Source organism: Grammomys surdaster, unplaced genomic scaffold (assembly GCF_004785775.1).
Source record: "Grammomys surdaster isolate TR1022 unplaced genomic scaffold, NIH_TR_1.0 277, whole genome shotgun sequence".
NCBI classification, from domain to species: domain Eukaryota; kingdom Metazoa; phylum Chordata; class Mammalia; order Rodentia; family Muridae; genus Grammomys; species Grammomys surdaster.
The window spans coordinates 1,804,667-1,820,603 of record NW_021604718.1 but is presented as its reverse complement, the minus strand read 5'-3'; the positions used below and the strand labels follow the sequence as shown (position 1 = coordinate 1,820,603).

Sequence of the window (15,937 nt, the reverse complement as noted above, 5' to 3'; positions counted from 1 at the left end):
TGGACCGTTGTGAGCTTTGATGTGGGTCCTGGATCCTCTGCAAAATCAGTAAGATGGCTCTTAACCGCTGAGCCATCTTTCCAGCCCTTGTTACAGCTCTTAACGGTTTTAGTAATATTAGCTGTCAAAGGAAGGCATTGTAAATAAATACCATAAGCATGGAGAAATGTCCTTTTTGACATGCGTTTTGCAGAGTGAGGCTATGGGCTTTCACTTGGCGGGGCACACTCTGCCGTCCTGATGCCTCTTCTCTATCCTTCAGCACAGGGAATTGTGCCCATAGCTGCCCAGACTGGGCCCTCTGTGACCAATTTCTTAGGACTGCCAGGCCCCGGCCCCAGCCTGGAACAGGAATGTTCTTGTCTGGTGACAGTGCCAGCGCACTCCACAATCGCTTCCTTTCCTTGCCCACCGGTTCGAACCGAGGTTCCGTGCCGCCTGGTGCCCATTGGCTGGTGTGGGCGCGTCACCGCCTCAGTGCTAGTTCCAAATAGCCCCTGTCCTTGCCCTCCCTGGAGGAGCACAGCCATAGCAGGCTCTGGCAGCGGGAGGAGTGGCTGCGTGCCCAGGTGCGGTGGGCAGGCGGGGTTACGCGTGCGCAGAAGGGCGGGTCGACAGGAAGCGTGAATGGGGAGGGCGGTGCCGCGAGCGGAGGCGGAGCTTGGAGTGGCCACGGGGGCGGGGCAGCTAACGGATGTGGCATGGGGCGGGGCCCGGCCCTGACCTGCAGGCTTGCTGCCAAGAAGGTTATTTCCTGCCGCCCTCAGAGCAAGCCTATAAGGGGCTGCGGGAATTTCCTCGTCCTCCCCCACCGGCCGCGCCCCCAGCAGCGCAGCGCCCTCCAGGCCTGCTGGAGGTGAGGGAGGTGCTGCCTGCCCGCCCCTCCGTCTTCTCCTCCCCCTGGTGCTCCCCACCCTCCACTCTCCTCCCTCCTTCTGTCGACTCCTCCTGCCGCTGCCGCTGCTTTGGCTGCTGCGTCATACGCCCCAGAGCCGCCAGGACGGAGGGGCTGGGCCCGGGGACCCCCCTGGCCTCCGCCTGCACGCCCCCCGGCGCTCACACTCAGTCTTCCCGCACCCGGGACTCACCCAGGTGTCTCGGGTCTGCCCCTACCTGGCTTCCAGCTGCCCCAGCAGTCACCGGTAAGGAGAAAGCGGGAGGCCCGGATAGGGGGGCAGGGAGCCAGGGGTCGGTGTGCAGGAAGGGGTGGGAGAGCCTCCTGGTCCCAGCTTAGGGTCTTGCTGGGGCGACTCAAGTCCCTCCTTGCACTGGCAGCGTAGGGGAGTAGAGACTTGGACAGGGACACGCCCCCCTCTTGGGGCACTCAGGGAAGTTATCTAATCCCGGGTCAAGGAGCCCCAAATTTGAGGGTGACCTAACATAACCTGGCACCAGCACGGAGGTTCTAAATTAGACAACGCGGGCCTGGGGAGACAGCTGTATCTAATCAGAAAAGCCCCCAAAACATGTCTGGGCAACAGATTGCCCCAGTTAAGAAGATCCCGCTACACAGCTGGGCAAGGTGAAGCTAAGTGGTAGCCTTGATTCTGCAAACTCTGTTCACCTGAGGGCCCTAGGAACTGATAGCACTGAGCCAGCGGGCGGGGAGAGGAGTGGAGTCGAGAGGCTGACCAGAGCGACCCACCTCCCTAGGGCTCCAAAGGGTTAGGAGACGGGGCTTGGGGATGCTCGGTCAGGGTTAGGGTTTCTTTATCCGTGACAGCTTCCTCGGCACTCACGAACTCTAACCATCCTATTTCGGAATAGCCCTCCCCAGGATGCAATGGCGCAGCTCCCCCGGCTGAGCCGTTTGGGTGCCCCCTCTCTTTGGGATCCAGCCTCCCCTGCTCCCACCTCAGGCCCCAGACCTCGGCTTTGGGAGGGTCAAGATGTGCTGGCCAGATGGACTGATGGGCTGTTGTACCTGGGTACCATCAAAAAGGTAAGACCCGCCTCTGCTCTCAGCCTTCCAGTCTCTGGGTCTGACCCCGCCCCCATGTTATCATCATTGGTCATCCTTCCAGGTGGACAGTGCTCGGGAAGTGTGCTTGGTCCAGTTTGAGGATGATTCCCAGTTTCTGGTTCTCTGGAAGGACATCAGCCCAGGTGAGACCCTCGAGCCTGCAGCCCGTGACAGCAGAGGCTGGTGTGGGTGGGGACACTGGCTGGAAGTAGACCTCTGACACTTTGCTCCCTTACAGCTGCCCTCCCCGGGGAGGAGCTCCTCTGCTGTGTGTGTCGCTCTGAGACCGTGGCCCCTGGGAACCGGCTGGTCAGCTGTGAGAAGTGTCGCCACGGTGAGAGGGTGGGATACTTTGATGGTGCAGGTGTCCTGGGTCTTTGTAGCACGAGTTACCTCCTGTCCTGGCCAGTCTTCACCCTGTCACCTCATCTCTCAGTACAGGGAGAGGGAGCGGTAGATGAAGGTGACAGAGGCCACGCAAGGCTGAGGGGGCTTGGGGCTAGCTTACATACGTCTGGTAACCATGCTTCCCTGGGCAAGGCCCTCAACTGCTAGAAGCCTGTTTACTCTCTTGCAATGTTGGGATGAGACACACCCAGCAGGACCGTGGTCAGGACTTAAATGCACGCAGCGGTCTGCTCTCAACATTGTCCTTATTCAGCTTACCACCAGGACTGTCACGTTCCCAGGGCCCCAGCCCCTGGAGAAGGAGAGGGTACATCCTGGGTCTGCCGCCAGTGTGTCTTTGCAATTGCCACTAAGGTAAAGACACCTCTCTGCCCCTTGTGTGGGAGCCTCCCGGGAGCTCTCCTCTTCTCCTTCGCTGCCTCTCTGAGGTTTCCATCTGTTCCCTGCAGAGGGGAGGCGCCCTGAAGAAGGGTCCCTATGCCCGGGCCATGCTGGGCATGAAGCTCTCTCTGCCGTATGGACTAAAAGCGCTGGATTGGGACGCTGGGCATCTGAGCAACAGACAGCAGAGCTACTGCTACTGTGGAGGCCCCGGAGAGTCAGTGCAGAGGGTGGCCAGCTGTGGGATGGGTGTCGTGGGATGGGTGTCGTGGTGGCAGAGCCCAGGACAAAGGGGAGCGAATGTGGGGGGTGGTGGAGAGGGGGCTGTCTGAGGGCCACACGTGCCGTCTTCCCCTTGAGGTGGAACCTGAAGATGCTGCAGTGCCGGAGCTGCCTCCAGTGGTTCCACGAGGCCTGCACCCAGTGTCTGAGCAAGCCCCTCCTCTACGGAGACAGGTGAGCCGGGATGCTCGCCTGCAGTCCCGACTGGTTAGCCCTCCGCAGCTTGTACCGGAGGGTTGAGCTGGGTGCGTCCTGTCCTGCCCATGTACAGATTCTATGAATTTGAGTGCTGTGTGTGCCGGGGTGGCCCTGAGAAGGTCCGGAGGTTACAGCTTCGCTGGTGAGGTGGATTGTGTCCTCGACGGGACTCATGTCTGTTCTCTACCCTGATGACTGCTGGCCTGGCTATTGCTGACAGTCGTATGCTCTTCCAGGGTGGATGTGGCCCATCTTGTTCTCTACCATCTCAGCGTCTGCTGTAAGAAGAAGTACTTTGATTTTGACCGAGAGATCCTCCCCTTCACCTCCGAGAACTGGGACAGTCTGCTCCTGGGGGAGGTAAGGGCTGCTCTAAAGTTTGGGAAGTGGGGTGCGATGAGGAATGTCTGCTCCCTGACTCATTTACCCTCTTCCTTCAGCTCTCGGACACTCCCAAGGGAGAACGTTCTTCCAAGCTCCTTTCTGCTCTTAACAGCCACAAGGACCGGTGAGTCAGAAGAGGGAGGCTCAGGGGTTAGGTGCTAGTCTGAGGGGAACTTTGCTACGGCCAGGACGGACCTGCCGACCTTCCCCTTGCCCCAGTTTCATTTCAGGGAGGGAGATTAAAAAGAGGAAATGCCTTTTCGGTCTCCATGCTCGGACCCCTCCTCCCGTGGAGCTTCTCACTGAAGATGGAGCCCCCACCAGGTCACTGGTCCAGGGGGGATGGGGGAACTTCTCAAGGATCTGTTTGGAGGGTACATGTACAGAAATGGGGGTCTGGGGTGTCTGGGAGGGGGCTGGGGGGATAAGGAGGCCTCTTACAGCTTCCCTTCAGGGCAGGGCCCTGGGGGAGGGGTCTCACGTCCCCTGGGGAAACGACGGAGGTCGGAGCCAAAACCCTTGAGGAGGAGGAGGCAGAAGGGGAAAGCGGAGGACCAGGGGCCACCCACAGCGGCGCACAGCCCGCATGGGTCCCGGGAGCAGAGGGCCCTGCAGGTACAAGGGCAGGGGAATCCCGTGGGGCACACTGGTGGGGTGCGAGAAGGAACCAAGCTTGGGTCATCTGACAGCCCCTCTGCCTTCTCCTACAGGCCTCAGTGTCTCCACCACCCCCCAGCCCTAACCAGAGCTACCAGGGCAGCAGCGGCTACAACTTCCGGCCCACAGACGCCCGCTGTCTGCCCAGGTCAGTGCCTGGTCCAGATATGCCCCAGTCATTCCCTTCTCCAGACCCTGTCACCTGCAACTCTTTGCCCTGTCCACCTTCACTTCTGGATTCTTGTCCCAAAGAGACGCGCAGAGCCACAGCACGCAGGCGCACTAGCGGTAGTATGTGCGCTCTGCCTTCCCCAGGGAAGACATGCTTCCCTGCTATCGGTGCTGACTTGCCTGTCTCCCACCTCAGCAGCCCCATCCGGATGTTCGCCTCCTTCCACCCTTCTGCCAGCACTGCAGGGTCCTCTGGGGACAGCGAACCCCCAGACAGGTAAGTCTGTCCTGTCTGCACCAGTTCCCTCCTTTCCTTATGCGGCTAAGTCTAGTATCAGTCATGGCCGCCCACATCTGTCTGGCCAGTCTGAATCTTACTGTGGTCTTCTCTCTTCCAGGTCACCTCTGGAACTTCACATTGGCTTCCCCACAGACATCCCTAAAAGTCCTCCCCATTCAGTGACTGCCTCATCTTCCTCGGTCCCAGCCCTGACCCCAGGCCTTTCTAGACACTCACTGTCCCCCTCTTCCTTGTGCCGTAGTTTGTCTCCGGGGACTGGGGGAGGAGTCCGAGGTGGGGTTAGCTACCTGTCCCGAGGGGACCCTGTCAGGATCCTTGCTCGAAGGGTGCGGCCTGACGGCTCTGTGCAGTACCTGGTTGAGTGGGGAGGAGGGGGCATCTTCTGACAGTTCACTTCTGCTCACCTCCCCATCCACACTGGCACTTTCATGCCCTGACCCCTGACCTCTGACCTCACCTACAGCTGGGATGTACCTGGAGAGACAGGGAGTGGTTCTCCCTCCTGCCCAGGCTGGAATCCAGGGGAATGGGGAAGAGTTCCTCTTCTCGGCCCCTTCATGACTCCTAACCCGCCGCCTCATTTCCTTTGATGTTATTTTGTTACAGCTTTTGAGATATTTTTTAAAACTATTTAACCCCTGGGATTAGAGGTGGGGGGGCTGGGGGGGTCCAGGATTCCAGACTGTATGACTCTTAATAAAGGTAAATAAAGACTGAGCAGCCACGAGTCATTCTGAAAGATGGACAGAGGCACTCGCCATCCTTCCCGGCCACATGCATGTCCCGAGAGAAAAGGCATCGAGAGCAGGAGAGGATTTATTGGGGGCTCAGTCATCACATGGAAGGGGGGAATTAAGCAGAGGACGCTGTGGCAGGGACAGGGCTCCTCACGGTAGGGCCGCACCAGAATCTGAGACTGATTCTGTGACCTGGTGCACCCAGTGCAGGTACGGGGGGTTCCCCTGCTCCACAGGCAGAGCAATCACCTCGGCAACTTCATAAGGGTGCACAGATCTGCGGAAGTGACAGGGCGGGGTTATTCAGACACCCAAGACACACCCCCTAAGACACCAGCCCTGGACTCCCCAGTAAGTCCCACGAGACAAGTGTCCATCAGGAGCTCCTTCACCAAGCTGGAGGGAATGTGTCTCGGTGGCAGGGTGCTGGCTTGCCTGGAGTGCTTCAAGGCCCTGCCTGGTTCATCCCCCTGTACCACCACCAAAAGAAAACCTCAAAGTTCTTACCGAACGAACTCTGTCAGAGCAGGAACCAGGGAGCTTTGGGTTTTAATCATCTAAAGGGCAAAGAAAGACACCGTTCAACCAAAGGGGTGGAACTGGTGTCAGGTGAGGGGCAGAGTTGTCAACAGAGCGGGGCAGGAGAGGAATTTTCTCACCATCAGCACCTCACTATCTTCCTCGATCTTTCCTTTCCATTCATAGCTGAAGAGGTCAGAGAAAGAAGGGAACAAAGTCTTGGGAAAGGAAGATTTCTCCCAGAAAAAGCTCTCAGCCCCTCAAGTTAGAGTTAAAAGTTTCTGACAACTCACATGGACGTTATCTGCGGGATGAGGTTGACGCAGGCTGCCAGGCGCTTCTCTACCACTGCCCTGAGGGTGAAGCGAGATCAGAGTGCGCACGGCCTGAAGTTGCCCCTGCCCCCAACTCTCCCTCGTAAGTCATCAGGCCGAGGTCCTCACCTGGCGATCTCCTTGGCGACTTTTTCGTTGGGACAAGTGACGAAGGCTGCAGAGACTGATCCTGGAACGTAGCCGGAGCCAGAGGCCGGAGGGGGCTGGGACGGAGGGCTTCCTGAAGCCATGGACAGCAGAGCTCGGGGTAGCAACAGCAGGCGGGAGGCCACCGGCAGGAGCGCAGGCATCCAAAGAAAAGACAGGAGCAGCGTGGCCTGGAGCGGGGAAGGGGGGGCGGATTCAGTGTCGCCACAACTGCCCCGGGAAACCGCACCCGGGGTGCCTTCTGGGCCAGGCACCAAGCCTCTGCCCTGCCTCTTCTGCACCAGGAAGGAATAAAATAAAAAAAATGTCCCTGCAACTTAAACTTGGGACAGCTCCTCTGTTCGGCTGCAGAAGCTCGGGGGAAGACTTCGAGACCGGAAGGGGCGGGGCCAGACTCACCCCTCCGCCGAGCAGGACGCCGGGGGCCCGCCCCCAGTTCATGCAGCCCGCGCTGGTAGAGAGAAGAAGAGATCAGAGGCCTCTCATCTCGCGGAGGAAGGACCCCCGAGCCCCGGCGGAGCGGCCTCCTCTTACCTGCAGCAGCCCTCGTGACGAGAAAACAGTGCGCACCACGTGACAGGAGCGGCCCTGCCTTTCCCGGAGTCTCCAGACTTGACCAATCCCGGCCCTCGAGTGGCCCGACGGGAGGCGGGGCGTCCGGCCCTCTGGCCAATCGGCGGCTCGATCTGAGGACGTGCGCCGAAGCGGCCCCGCCCATTTCCGTGAAGCCTCAGCCCGTTGCTGGCAGGGGGCGGGGGGCGGGGGGCGGACGCCGCTGCGGCGGCCCGCCGTCACGTGACGATGCCCGTCCTCTCACGCGGCGCCGCCTCAGGAGCAGCGAGCGGTGGCCAATCGCCGGCCGGCCTGGCGGGCCACGTGACGCGAGACCTGGCGACCCGCGCTGTCGCTGCGTCAGGCTGGGGCCGGGGAGTAGTCCTGAGCCCCGGAGTGTGCCTAGTAACAGTCCCCTCCTCCCTCCCCCCAGCCCTGGCGTTAGCACCGAGCTGAGAAGCCAGCTGTCCCCTGGGTAGGGGGGCAGTGATCAGGCAGGCTCAGGCATGGCCCTGCCGTGGCTGGGTGAGGGAAGACACCTTCTCAAAGCACTGGGTGACACCTGTAAATGGGCTAAGTGGGTGATGGAAGGTCCCGAGAACCCAAGAGCTTAGGGACAGACTGGCTGGCGAGTGAGACGGAAGGAGAGATGGCGGGTTGCAGGTTAAGAGTTCAGAGGGATGGCCCTGTTCTTCCTCTCTTGCTGATCCTTCTCCCCAGGACCGGCCCGCCTCTCAGTCTTGGGTCTCCTTACCTTCATCCATCCCCCCCACCAAGGAGCCAGGACCTGCCCTACATAACCTCCCTGGAGCCTAAACACATCCAGTGACCCAAAAATGGAGAGGGGACCAGTGAGAGGCCAGAGAAGAGGGAGGAGACAGCAGGAAAAAAGGGCCCTGCCGCCCAAATATTTGCCCTCCCTCCAAGGTCTGGGGTCCTTGGCGTGGGTGGGTGGCTGATGTTAGCCTCCTGCATTTTCCTCTTGAGTTGGGGGTGGTGGTCTCAGAGATCCTTGTGTGTGTGTGTGTGTAGGTGAGGGGGGCGGGGGTCAATATCTGGGCCCTTCCTGGGGTCTGAGTTACCTGTCAGTTGTTTCGGGGCATTGCGCCCCGGGATCAGCAACTCAGATCTCTGAGATGTGTTTTTTACATCTCTGTGTGGTCATCTTCATCTTCGGGTCAGCCGAATGTCTCCTCCCTCACCCCCAAGTTTGCAGTTGCTTTGAGAGGTGAACGTGGGGTTTCTTATCTCCAGCTAGATTCTAAAAATCGAATTCTGGCCTGGGGCTCTTTCTGATACTGGCTTCGTCTTTTTCTTTGGGTCTAGGTCTCCGTTTTGGTTCCCCCAAACTACCAGCCCAGGGTTGGAGTAAGATTAACGTGGGTCTAGGAGAACCTTGCTGAGACTGGATTCCCAGATTCTGACCCATGACTCCTTTAATTTGGGGGGAGAGGGGGTCTCTGAGCTCAGAGGTCTCTTTTCCTTCTAGATTTGGGTCTGTGAGACCCAATTTGTTGAGTATGGAGTGAGGGGTGATGTGGTGGTGAAGTACCTTTCTCTGGGTCTGGGGTCTGTGTCAGGGTCTTGGGTCAGCTTCTTCAGGACTGCCCTCTGTAGTGTGTATGAGTCAGGGGTCCCTCGCTCTCCCTTTCTCCGGGTCTCCCTGAGTAGGGGTGGGGGCTGCAGTCTCTCCCTCCTCCTCCTGCTCTCTCCTCTCCAGCTCGCTTCCCCCGCCCCCCCTCTCTCTCTGCTGCCGCTGCTGCCGTTGGCTCTTATTCTCCTCCTCCTCCTCCTCTCTCCTCCTCTCCGCTCCTCTCCGCTCCTCTCTCCTCCTCTCTCCTCCTCCTCCTCCTCCTCCACCTCCTCCTTCTCCCCCTTTCTCTCCCCCTCTTTCTCTCTTCTTTTTTCTCCCCCGTCCCCCCGCCCCCTCCCCCTCAGGCCTGATGAGCAGGTCTCGAGCCTCCATCCATCGGGGGAGCATCCCCGCGATGTCCTATGCCCCCTTCAGAGGTACGGTGATGGTGAGGGGAGGGGAGGGCCAAATGGGGGGGCAGGAGGGGGAGGGGCAGGGGGCGGGGGAGGGCCGGGGCCACCGAGGGGAAGGAGCGGCTGAAATGGAGGGAGAGGGGAGGGCTGGGAAGGCAGAGGTGGGAACAGTGGGAAAGGAGGGATTGTAGGCATAGGGGCAGGTGAGGGATAGAGGGGCTGGGACGCGGGCCCTGAAGGGGGCTGAGGGGAAGATGATGGTGGGAAAAGCGCGTCAGAGAGGGATGAGAAGGGAGGACTGAGTTTGGGAAAAGGCTGCAGGAACCGTTTGGGTTCGGGAGCTGAGTGAGGAAGAAATTACCAAGGAAATAGAGGCACGGTCTTAGGAGAGGGTAGACAGGGGAATTGAAAACGCAGGCGGCGCGAGAGACCAAGAAGGTGGGAAGGGGATTTGGTGAGGGGCTCAGGGTGGTAGGACTTAGGAAAGGAGAGGGGGGATGGAGGGAGGGAAGGGGCCAGATGGAGAAAGAGGGTGGCAGTGGGGGGGTGGGGGGTCCAGATGGAGGGAAGAGAGGAGAGAGAGAAGGGTTGGGGGAGGGGACACCAGAGAAGGGGGAGGATCAAGTGTTTTTTTTGGGTTGGGTGGGGGGAGATGCAAGTGAGATTGAGGGATGGTAGCAAGGGCCAGGTAAAACCCCGCGGGTGACTAGCCCTCGTTAGGATTCCTGAGAAGTGAGAGGCCACCCCTGGGTCTCATCTGCTCTCCTCCTCACTTAATCGATTTGACCCCTTCCCCCACCCCACCTCTTCTTCCCACTCCCCCTCCCTGCCTCTGCTGTCCGTCACTTATATCTTTCCCCCCATATGGTGTCCGTTTCTTATATGAGTCCCCCTTCTGTTCTTCCCCTGTATTGGTCTCTATTTTATATCTCTTCTCTCTCCCTCCCTCCCACTCTCCTGATAACTACCTTAGTACACCACTGCTGCTCCTGGGTCCCACGTCTCAGCGCCCTGTGGGTCTGCCCCATGTTGGCTGAAACCCTCTGGTCCATTCCCTTGCCCCAAGCATACATCACCATCTTTACTTCCTTTTCTCTTAGGTCCACGCTGTCACTTGTCCCTCAGCTCAGCTTCTGTTTCCTACCCCAGTTCCCATCTTGTCACATGGCCTGTGCTTATCTCCTCTTATTCTCCGTCCTGGTGATTCCTCTCTTGTCTCCTCTGCTTCCTGGGGGGATAGAGATTCAGGGTATACCAAAATATGGGTTTTGATGGTTGGAACAGGGCTCGAAGGAATCCCCATCTTGGACTCTTGTGGGAACCTCTCATCCCAGTAAAAATTTCCCATCTCCCCTTTCTCTTCCGTGTCCCATTGCCTCCTAGGATCATTGACATTCTTAACTATAGACTGTGTGCGTGCGTGTGTGTGTGTGTGTGTGTGTGTGTGTGTGTAGTTGTACCTAAGCTAAGGTTCCCCGTGTCCCTTTCCTGTTCCCAGTAGAGCAGTGTCCCTTGAGGTCTAACCTGCTTGTCCCAGCTGCAGCCTGGAGCAGCTCCTCTGTTGTGTTTTGGTTGTATGTATCAGCAGATTTTTTTCCCTCTGGATCCACCATGTGTTGAGCTGTCCTAGGCCTCAGGTGTCTGTGATCTAAGTTCTGGGTGGTGGTTGTTGGTATTGCGGTGCCGGGGCTTTAACTCCTAGTGGGTTTTTTGTTGGTGGTGGTTTAGGGGGTTTTCTTGTTGTTGTTATTGTTTGTTTGTTTGTTTCCTACCACTGAGCTATGATGACCAGCCCCGTCAGTGATCTTTGTTATTTAGAGAATATGAGTAGGGTCTCCAAGAAAGCATCGAGACATGAAATTCTGAAAGTTTTGTGAGGCCTAGACACAGTGCCCAAGTGTTCATCTTTCTGTCTGACCTGCAACTTGGGTAAACTTGAGGAAATGTGACCACCGTCCATAAGGGGATGGAGTTTCCTAAAGTTAGTTACTCTAGGGGCCGGTAGGAAGCTCAAAGACCAGTTCTCCAGAAAGGTGCCCAAGTTAATTACCCCACACAGGTGACAGCACGCAATTTTTCTTCCTGTGAACATTCTCCAACTGATCTCTTAAGCTAAGCCTACTTTTATCACTCCGATGTCACTGATCTAACTTTTCCGACTCCCTTAAGGCCTTCCCTTCACCGTGTCCCCATAGACGGCATGTGACAGTGACACTAGCAAGACAGCAGAGATGGAGCAGGGAGACCCTTGGGCACCTGAGCATGCACACCTGGTGGTCCCCTTTTCTTTTTTTTTCCTGGTCATTTGTCCACCTTCAGATCTCATCTCGGGAAGCTCCTCTGTCATCAGGCTTGGCTATGCCACGCTTTCCTCCACTCTTCCCTAAGTTCGTCACTGCACCCAGTGACAGCCAGGTGCGGCTGTCAACCTGTAGAGTTGGCCTCTGCCCTAGCTATGAAGATCAGGTGGGGAGAGGTGGGTTGACTCTTGACTCCTGAGCATGCTGTGGACAGAGAGGCCCCTCCAGTCTCTGGTCATCCAAACAGTGTACTTACCTCCTCCCCCACCCTGATCCCTGGACAGCCAGATGCTAAGAAGAGCTACCTTCTCCCTGGTCGTCTCCCAAAGGACGACCAGCGTAGGAATAGGGAATTAAGGGAAGAAGAGAGGGAAGGCCTCACGCCTCTCTGAACATGTAAGCCCTCACTTCCTGTCTTCAAAATGTTTGGTTCTCAGAATCTCATGACTCAAATATTCTTCAACACACCATCTTCTTTCCCACAGCCGGGTACCTCATAGTCTCCTAAATGTGTGAGGCCACATCCATTGTAAGCTGCTTGTTAATGCCCTTCCTCTCTGCGGCGTCTTCTGGCAATTCCATAAATCTCCACCCCTCAACACTGGTGAATGGCCAGAGTTTTCCCCCTCTCCTGCCCCCAGTAAAGTCCCTCTCTGTCATGAGACGAATTCTCATCTCTGGAGCCATGCCCAGTCCCTTCCTGGAGCCTCCTTTGATGCCACTCAGTGTGACTCTTTAAAAGCCACCAGGCACTTCACACCCAAGACCCCTTCCTTCAGGCAGGTGGCATCCCCTTCTCCTTCTTTGCAGACTCTCCTTCCCACTTTAGGTTTCTACACCCGAAGTATAGACCCTCCCTCACTGTCTGTGTGTCTCTGTCCCCCAGATGTACGGGGACCCCCTATGCACCGAACCCAATACGTTCATTCCCCGTACGATCGTCCTGGTTGGAACCCTCGGTTCTGCATCATCTCGGGGAACCAGCTGCTCATGCTGGATGAGGACGAGGTGAGCGGGCTGAGGAGGAGGTCGGGCAACGCGGGAGACCGCGGAGAGGATGATGGGGAGACCCAGAACAGGAAGGGAGAGAGACAGGAGGCAGGAGGGGGGCAGCCACTGGGATTGTTCTATACAGCAAGAAGATAGATAGCCCTTCTTTGACTTTGCTAGAAGGTCTTTTTGAGGCCATTGGCAATGCTTCGGAGGTTCTGAGGATTTGAGGGTGCACCTCCTGGTTTCACCCTATCCATATTGTGGGAGAAGGAAAGTGAAGAGCTTAAAGCAAGTGAGGTGGAGGGGCCTTCTTCTAAAGCGGTCCTCAGCTTTCTCCCCCCCTGCCTCTTCTAGTTCTTCATCACGGGGCACAGGGCAGGCAAAGACTGGGTGATCCAGAGGAAAGGCAGGGGAAGTGGGAGCGGCCGGAGGGACTGACAGACAGACAGGTCAGGAGTCGCTGGATCTTGGCCTGAATGGGAAGGGAAAGGGAGCTTCAGATTAGGTTTACTTCCGCTTCTACAGGGCAGGTTGGGTTTCAGGAAGGGCGACAAAGGGAGGAGAGGCCTGAGGAGGCGGGCGACAGAGTATGGCGAGCCGCGTGCAGGAGCAGGACTTAGACTAGCCAGAGTGAGGAGGTGATTAGTGGTCATGTAAGGTCTAGGAGTCCAAGGGATGTTGGTTCCATAGTAAGAATGGGCCTGATTCTGAAGGCCCCCCGCTGTGATTTGGGAGCCATCTTGAGAGGGTGTAGGGTGCCCCGGGAGAGGTAATGAGAGTTGTGTAAACACTGTGGAGGCTGGAACTGGCTTTGGGGCTAACCAGGGCAGGTGACAGTGTGGACGGACAATGTCCAGATCATGACATAGAAGTGTCTGACAGAGAGCATGGTGACTGGCTACAGGTGACGTGGTCGGGTGGATTTGTTGGGGTATCGGAAGGCATTTGAGCGATTTGCTGTTGGCCATCAGCCTTGACCAAGGGTTTGAAGTCCAATGGGTGGTCTGGGAAAAAGAGAGCTGGCAGGAGCGGGAGCCAGTGCAGCAGGGAGAAGGAAGGCCCAACAGGAATAGCCTGTCTGGTAGGAAGGTGGGAGTAGGAAGGCGAAGACAGAGCTGGAAGAGTGGAGGCCTTGGGAAGTGGGACTGGGAGGATGGTGGGGCTGGGGCCTCGTGGGAGTCTAGCTTCTGGCAGGGGTAGAAGTTAGGATGATGACTCCCAGGGGGAGCTGAGGTGAGGCCTAGGGAAAGGTGGGGCTGGGGGGAAGAGGGTAAAGGAGGGAGATGAAAAGGGGGGGGAGGTGACCAGGCCCTCTTGGGGGAGGGGAGGTTGGGTCCCAGTCTGGCCGCAAGCCGGGCTGTGGGAGGGAGACAAGCTGTGGAACTGATTATAAATGCAGCTGTGACAGGCTTGAGGGAGAGAAGGGGGCGAGGAAGGTGGGAGGTTGGGAGGGAAGCGGGGAGAATGGACGAACTGAAGGTCACGGGGAAACCAGACTCAGGAGGTAGCTAACTCCTGTGGATTTGCGGGAAGCGCTGAGTGGGGTTTGGGAAAATCCTCTAGACCGTTTCTAGAAATGGAGGGAGAGCAAGGAACGAGAAGTCCCCTCACCAGGGCCAAGGGAAATGGGCAGGGGTGGAAGGGACAGGTGGGCTGGCAAGGGGCCGGCCTTCCATGTAAGGGGAGAGGTGGGACGGCGCAGGCCCGTGGGGTCTGACACACTCCCCAATCCCCTAGATACACCCCCTTCTGATCCGCGACCGGAGGAGCGAGTCCAGCCGAAACAAACTGCTGAGACGCACCGTCTCTGTGCCAGTGGAGGGGCGGCCCCACGGCGAGCATGGTACGGCGGCCGAGCAGGCTCGTGCCCCGGACAGTCGCGGGGAGCGGGCGGGGGCGGAGAGCAGCCGTGATCCCGATCCCGAGGACAGGGCGCCCTCGTCCGGGCTGCGCGGGGTACCAGGGCTGTTGGTGAGCGGCCCCCGCGTGTCCATACTCTGCTTAGCTTTGCTCCCCTTTTCCTCTCCAGCAGTGAAGTTTGACTGTTTCCCTGGTGCTTGTAAAAATAATCTGCTTAGATCTTTGGTCTGCTGTCTGTGCTCCTGGCCCGGGCCCTCGCATCCTCCATCTGAGAACTTGGAGAGAATGACCTAGTCCCCGCCCTCCCCCAGACCCGTGTCCCGCTTGCGAGCTCCCATCTTTTTCCAGATCTTCAGGCCTGTGGCCTTTCCTTCTTCTTCCCCCCTCAGTTGACTTGGTTTTCTGCAGTCACTCCCTGCTTTCTTGTTTCTCCCCATTCTCATTTTCCATTCCCCCTTGATCCCCGTGTTCCTCCCCTCTGCTCCGGGTGGAACTCCGTCAGACCCCCATCTCCTCACTGTCTCTCCAACTCTCTCCCTCTCTCCATCTGTCTCTTCCCCTTCCTCCTCCCTTCTGCCCCCCCACCCCCCTCTTTAGTCATTTAAAAAAAGATTTTTGTCTTCCTCTGAGAAGTTCGCTTAAAAGGTTTCCATGGGAACAGTGAGGGGAGATGAAGGCAGAGAACAGGGAGCTGCAGCCAAGGTGCAGAGAGACGCCCTCAGTCCCCGGAAACCCCTTTGCCACTGCCCAGTCCCTCAGCACCTCCCTTCCATGACCCCCGTCCAACCCCACGAGACCCCCTTTATCCCACCATCTCTTCCTCTCCAGGGTTTCAGGCTTCCTTAGAGAACCAGGAGCCTGTGTTATCCAGCCAGCTGCCTGCTGATAGGTCTACGGCTCACTGCTCTGGGGGGCCCAGCTTTGGCACCCCAGGCCCGTGGTCAGGGATGTGTGTCATTGTCATGGAAACTGACATGAGGGTGTAGGTAGCACTCTGAGGCTAGCCAGGAGGCGGTGGTGAAGTGTGTGTGGAGAATGGTGCTGTCTGTCTGTCGTGTCCATGTCGGGGCATGTTTTTGGTTCGTGCCGTGTGTACCTGTGTGCACTGGCATGGTGACATGCTCACAGAGCGTGTTTGTCATGTGTCCTGCTGTTGGCCGCTCTGCCCACACAGTTCTCCTGAGTTCTCAGGGTGCCAAGGCCTTTGATGTGGGTCTCCCGTGTTTTGGGTGAAGTTAAGGTGGCCTGTCAAGGTTACAGTGTTGGGTCCTAGGAAAGGCTGAGAACGGCTTCGGATGTATATTTATATATTCGGGGGGCAGGGTTTATTAGAAGTTAGTAGGTGGTGAACGTTTGGAATCTTCGGAGGTTAATAGTATGTGTAGAGGGCACGGGCGGTGTGCAGGGGACATAAAGGGCTTTGGGACTTTGGGGGCTCCACTCTGCAAAGGTGTTCGCTGAGGCTGTGGACGCTCCAGCCCGGGAGAGGTCGCCGGACCTTTGAGGGCATTGGAATCCAGGGCTCCTCCTCTGCTGGGTGGAGCTGCAAACCCTCACTCCCTTCAAGGGTTCCTCGCTCTCTCTTTCTCTCTCTCTTTTTGGGGGTGGGGGTCCTGTTCACGAGGCGACGATGGGAGGCCTAGTTGGTTTTGGGGGTCCCTCTGTCCCCCTCCCCCGTCTCTCTCGAGCTGTCTCCGGGCGACGGGGCTCGTGACAGAGGCGGCCACGGCAGCAGCGGTCGCCTAGCAACGGCGGCGGGGCCC

General features: G+C 57.9%; 3 protein-coding genes across 7 annotated transcripts in view; 2 read left to right on the top strand and 1 right to left on the bottom strand.

Annotated features, from left to right (window-relative positions):
* The first annotated feature begins 741 nt into the window (after nt 1-741).
* Phf1 (PHD finger protein 1) lies at nt 742-5,474 on the top strand. Of its 4 annotated transcripts, none has more exons than XR_003712592.1 (15): nt 742-1,142; nt 1,768-1,942; nt 2,025-2,106; nt 2,202-2,297; nt 2,625-2,725; nt 2,821-2,969; nt 3,113-3,208; nt 3,306-3,374; nt 3,469-3,592; nt 3,673-3,740; nt 3,836-3,940; nt 4,071-4,231; nt 4,327-4,421; nt 4,641-4,721; nt 4,843-5,474. XR_003712592.1 is itself a non-coding variant. In XM_028777040.1 (15 exons), the coding sequence occupies exons 2-15, from the start codon at nt 1,784-1,786 to the stop codon at nt 5,129-5,131; spliced, it is 1,683 nt and encodes a 560-aa protein (XP_028632873.1). In that variant the 5' UTR covers nt 742-1,142; nt 1,768-1,783; the 3' UTR covers nt 5,132-5,474. The 4 variants fall into 4 exon arrangements, 2 of the variants coding, with proteins under 2 accessions (XP_028632873.1, XP_028632871.1); XM_028777040.1 differs by having other exon boundaries at nt 4,060-4,231; nt 4,644-4,721; XM_028777038.1 differs by having other exon boundaries at nt 4,060-4,231.
* A 69-nt stretch (nt 5,475-5,543) lies between these two features.
* On the bottom strand, nt 5,544-7,101 carry Cuta (cutA divalent cation tolerance homolog). Of its 2 annotated transcripts, XM_028777041.1 has the most exons (7): nt 7,018-7,101; nt 6,883-6,934; nt 6,445-6,653; nt 6,295-6,354; nt 6,142-6,187; nt 5,990-6,039; nt 5,544-5,759 (listed from the first exon to the last, which is right to left on the bottom strand). In XM_028777041.1, exons 2-7 carry the CDS (start codon nt 6,922-6,924, stop codon nt 5,633-5,635), a joined length of 534 nt encoding a protein of 177 aa, XP_028632874.1. In that variant the 5' UTR covers nt 6,925-6,934; nt 7,018-7,101; the 3' UTR covers nt 5,544-5,632. The 2 variants fall into 2 exon arrangements, with proteins under 2 accessions (XP_028632874.1, XP_028632875.1); XM_028777042.1 differs by lacking the exon at nt 6,883-6,934.
* Nucleotides 7,102-8,948: 1,847 nt separating this feature from the next.
* Syngap1 (synaptic Ras GTPase activating protein 1) overlaps nt 8,949-15,937 on the top strand; it is a 29,008-nt gene continuing 22,019 nt past the window's right edge. The window contains exons 1-3 of the mRNA XM_028777030.1: nt 8,949-9,045; nt 12,208-12,329; nt 14,052-14,157. Of these exons, the coding sequence (XP_028632863.1) occupies nt 8,979-9,045; nt 12,208-12,329; nt 14,052-14,157 (295 nt within the window). The 5' untranslated portion in view covers nt 8,949-8,978. The remainder of the gene's footprint in view (nt 9,046-12,207; nt 12,330-14,051; nt 14,158-15,937) is intronic.

Excerpts from the sequence above, each read along its gene's own strand:
- Phf1 (XM_028777038.1), top strand. The coding sequence starts at position 1,784 with ATGGCGCAGCTCCCCCGGCTGAGCCGTTTGGGTGCCCCCTCTCTTTGG. Across the intron at positions 3,209-3,305 it reads CCCCTCCTCTACGGAGACAG|ATTCTATGAATTTGAGTGCT; the intron begins GTGAGCCGGGAT and ends GCCCATGTACAG. Across the intron at positions 4,422-4,640 it reads GACGCCCGCTGTCTGCCCAG|CAGCCCCATCCGGATGTTCG; the intron begins GTCAGTGCCTGG and ends CTCCCACCTCAG.
- Cuta (XM_028777041.1), bottom strand. The coding sequence starts at position 6,924 with ATGAACTGGGGGCGGGCCCCCGGCGTCCTGCTCGGCGGAGGG. Across the intron at positions 6,355-6,444 it reads GTCGCCAAGGAGATCGCCAG|GGCAGTGGTAGAGAAGCGCC; the intron begins GTGAGGACCTCG and ends CTTCACCCTCAG. Across the intron at positions 6,040-6,141 it reads AAGATAGTGAGGTGCTGATG|ATGATTAAAACCCAAAGCTC; the intron begins GTGAGAAAATTC and ends TTTGCCCTTTAG.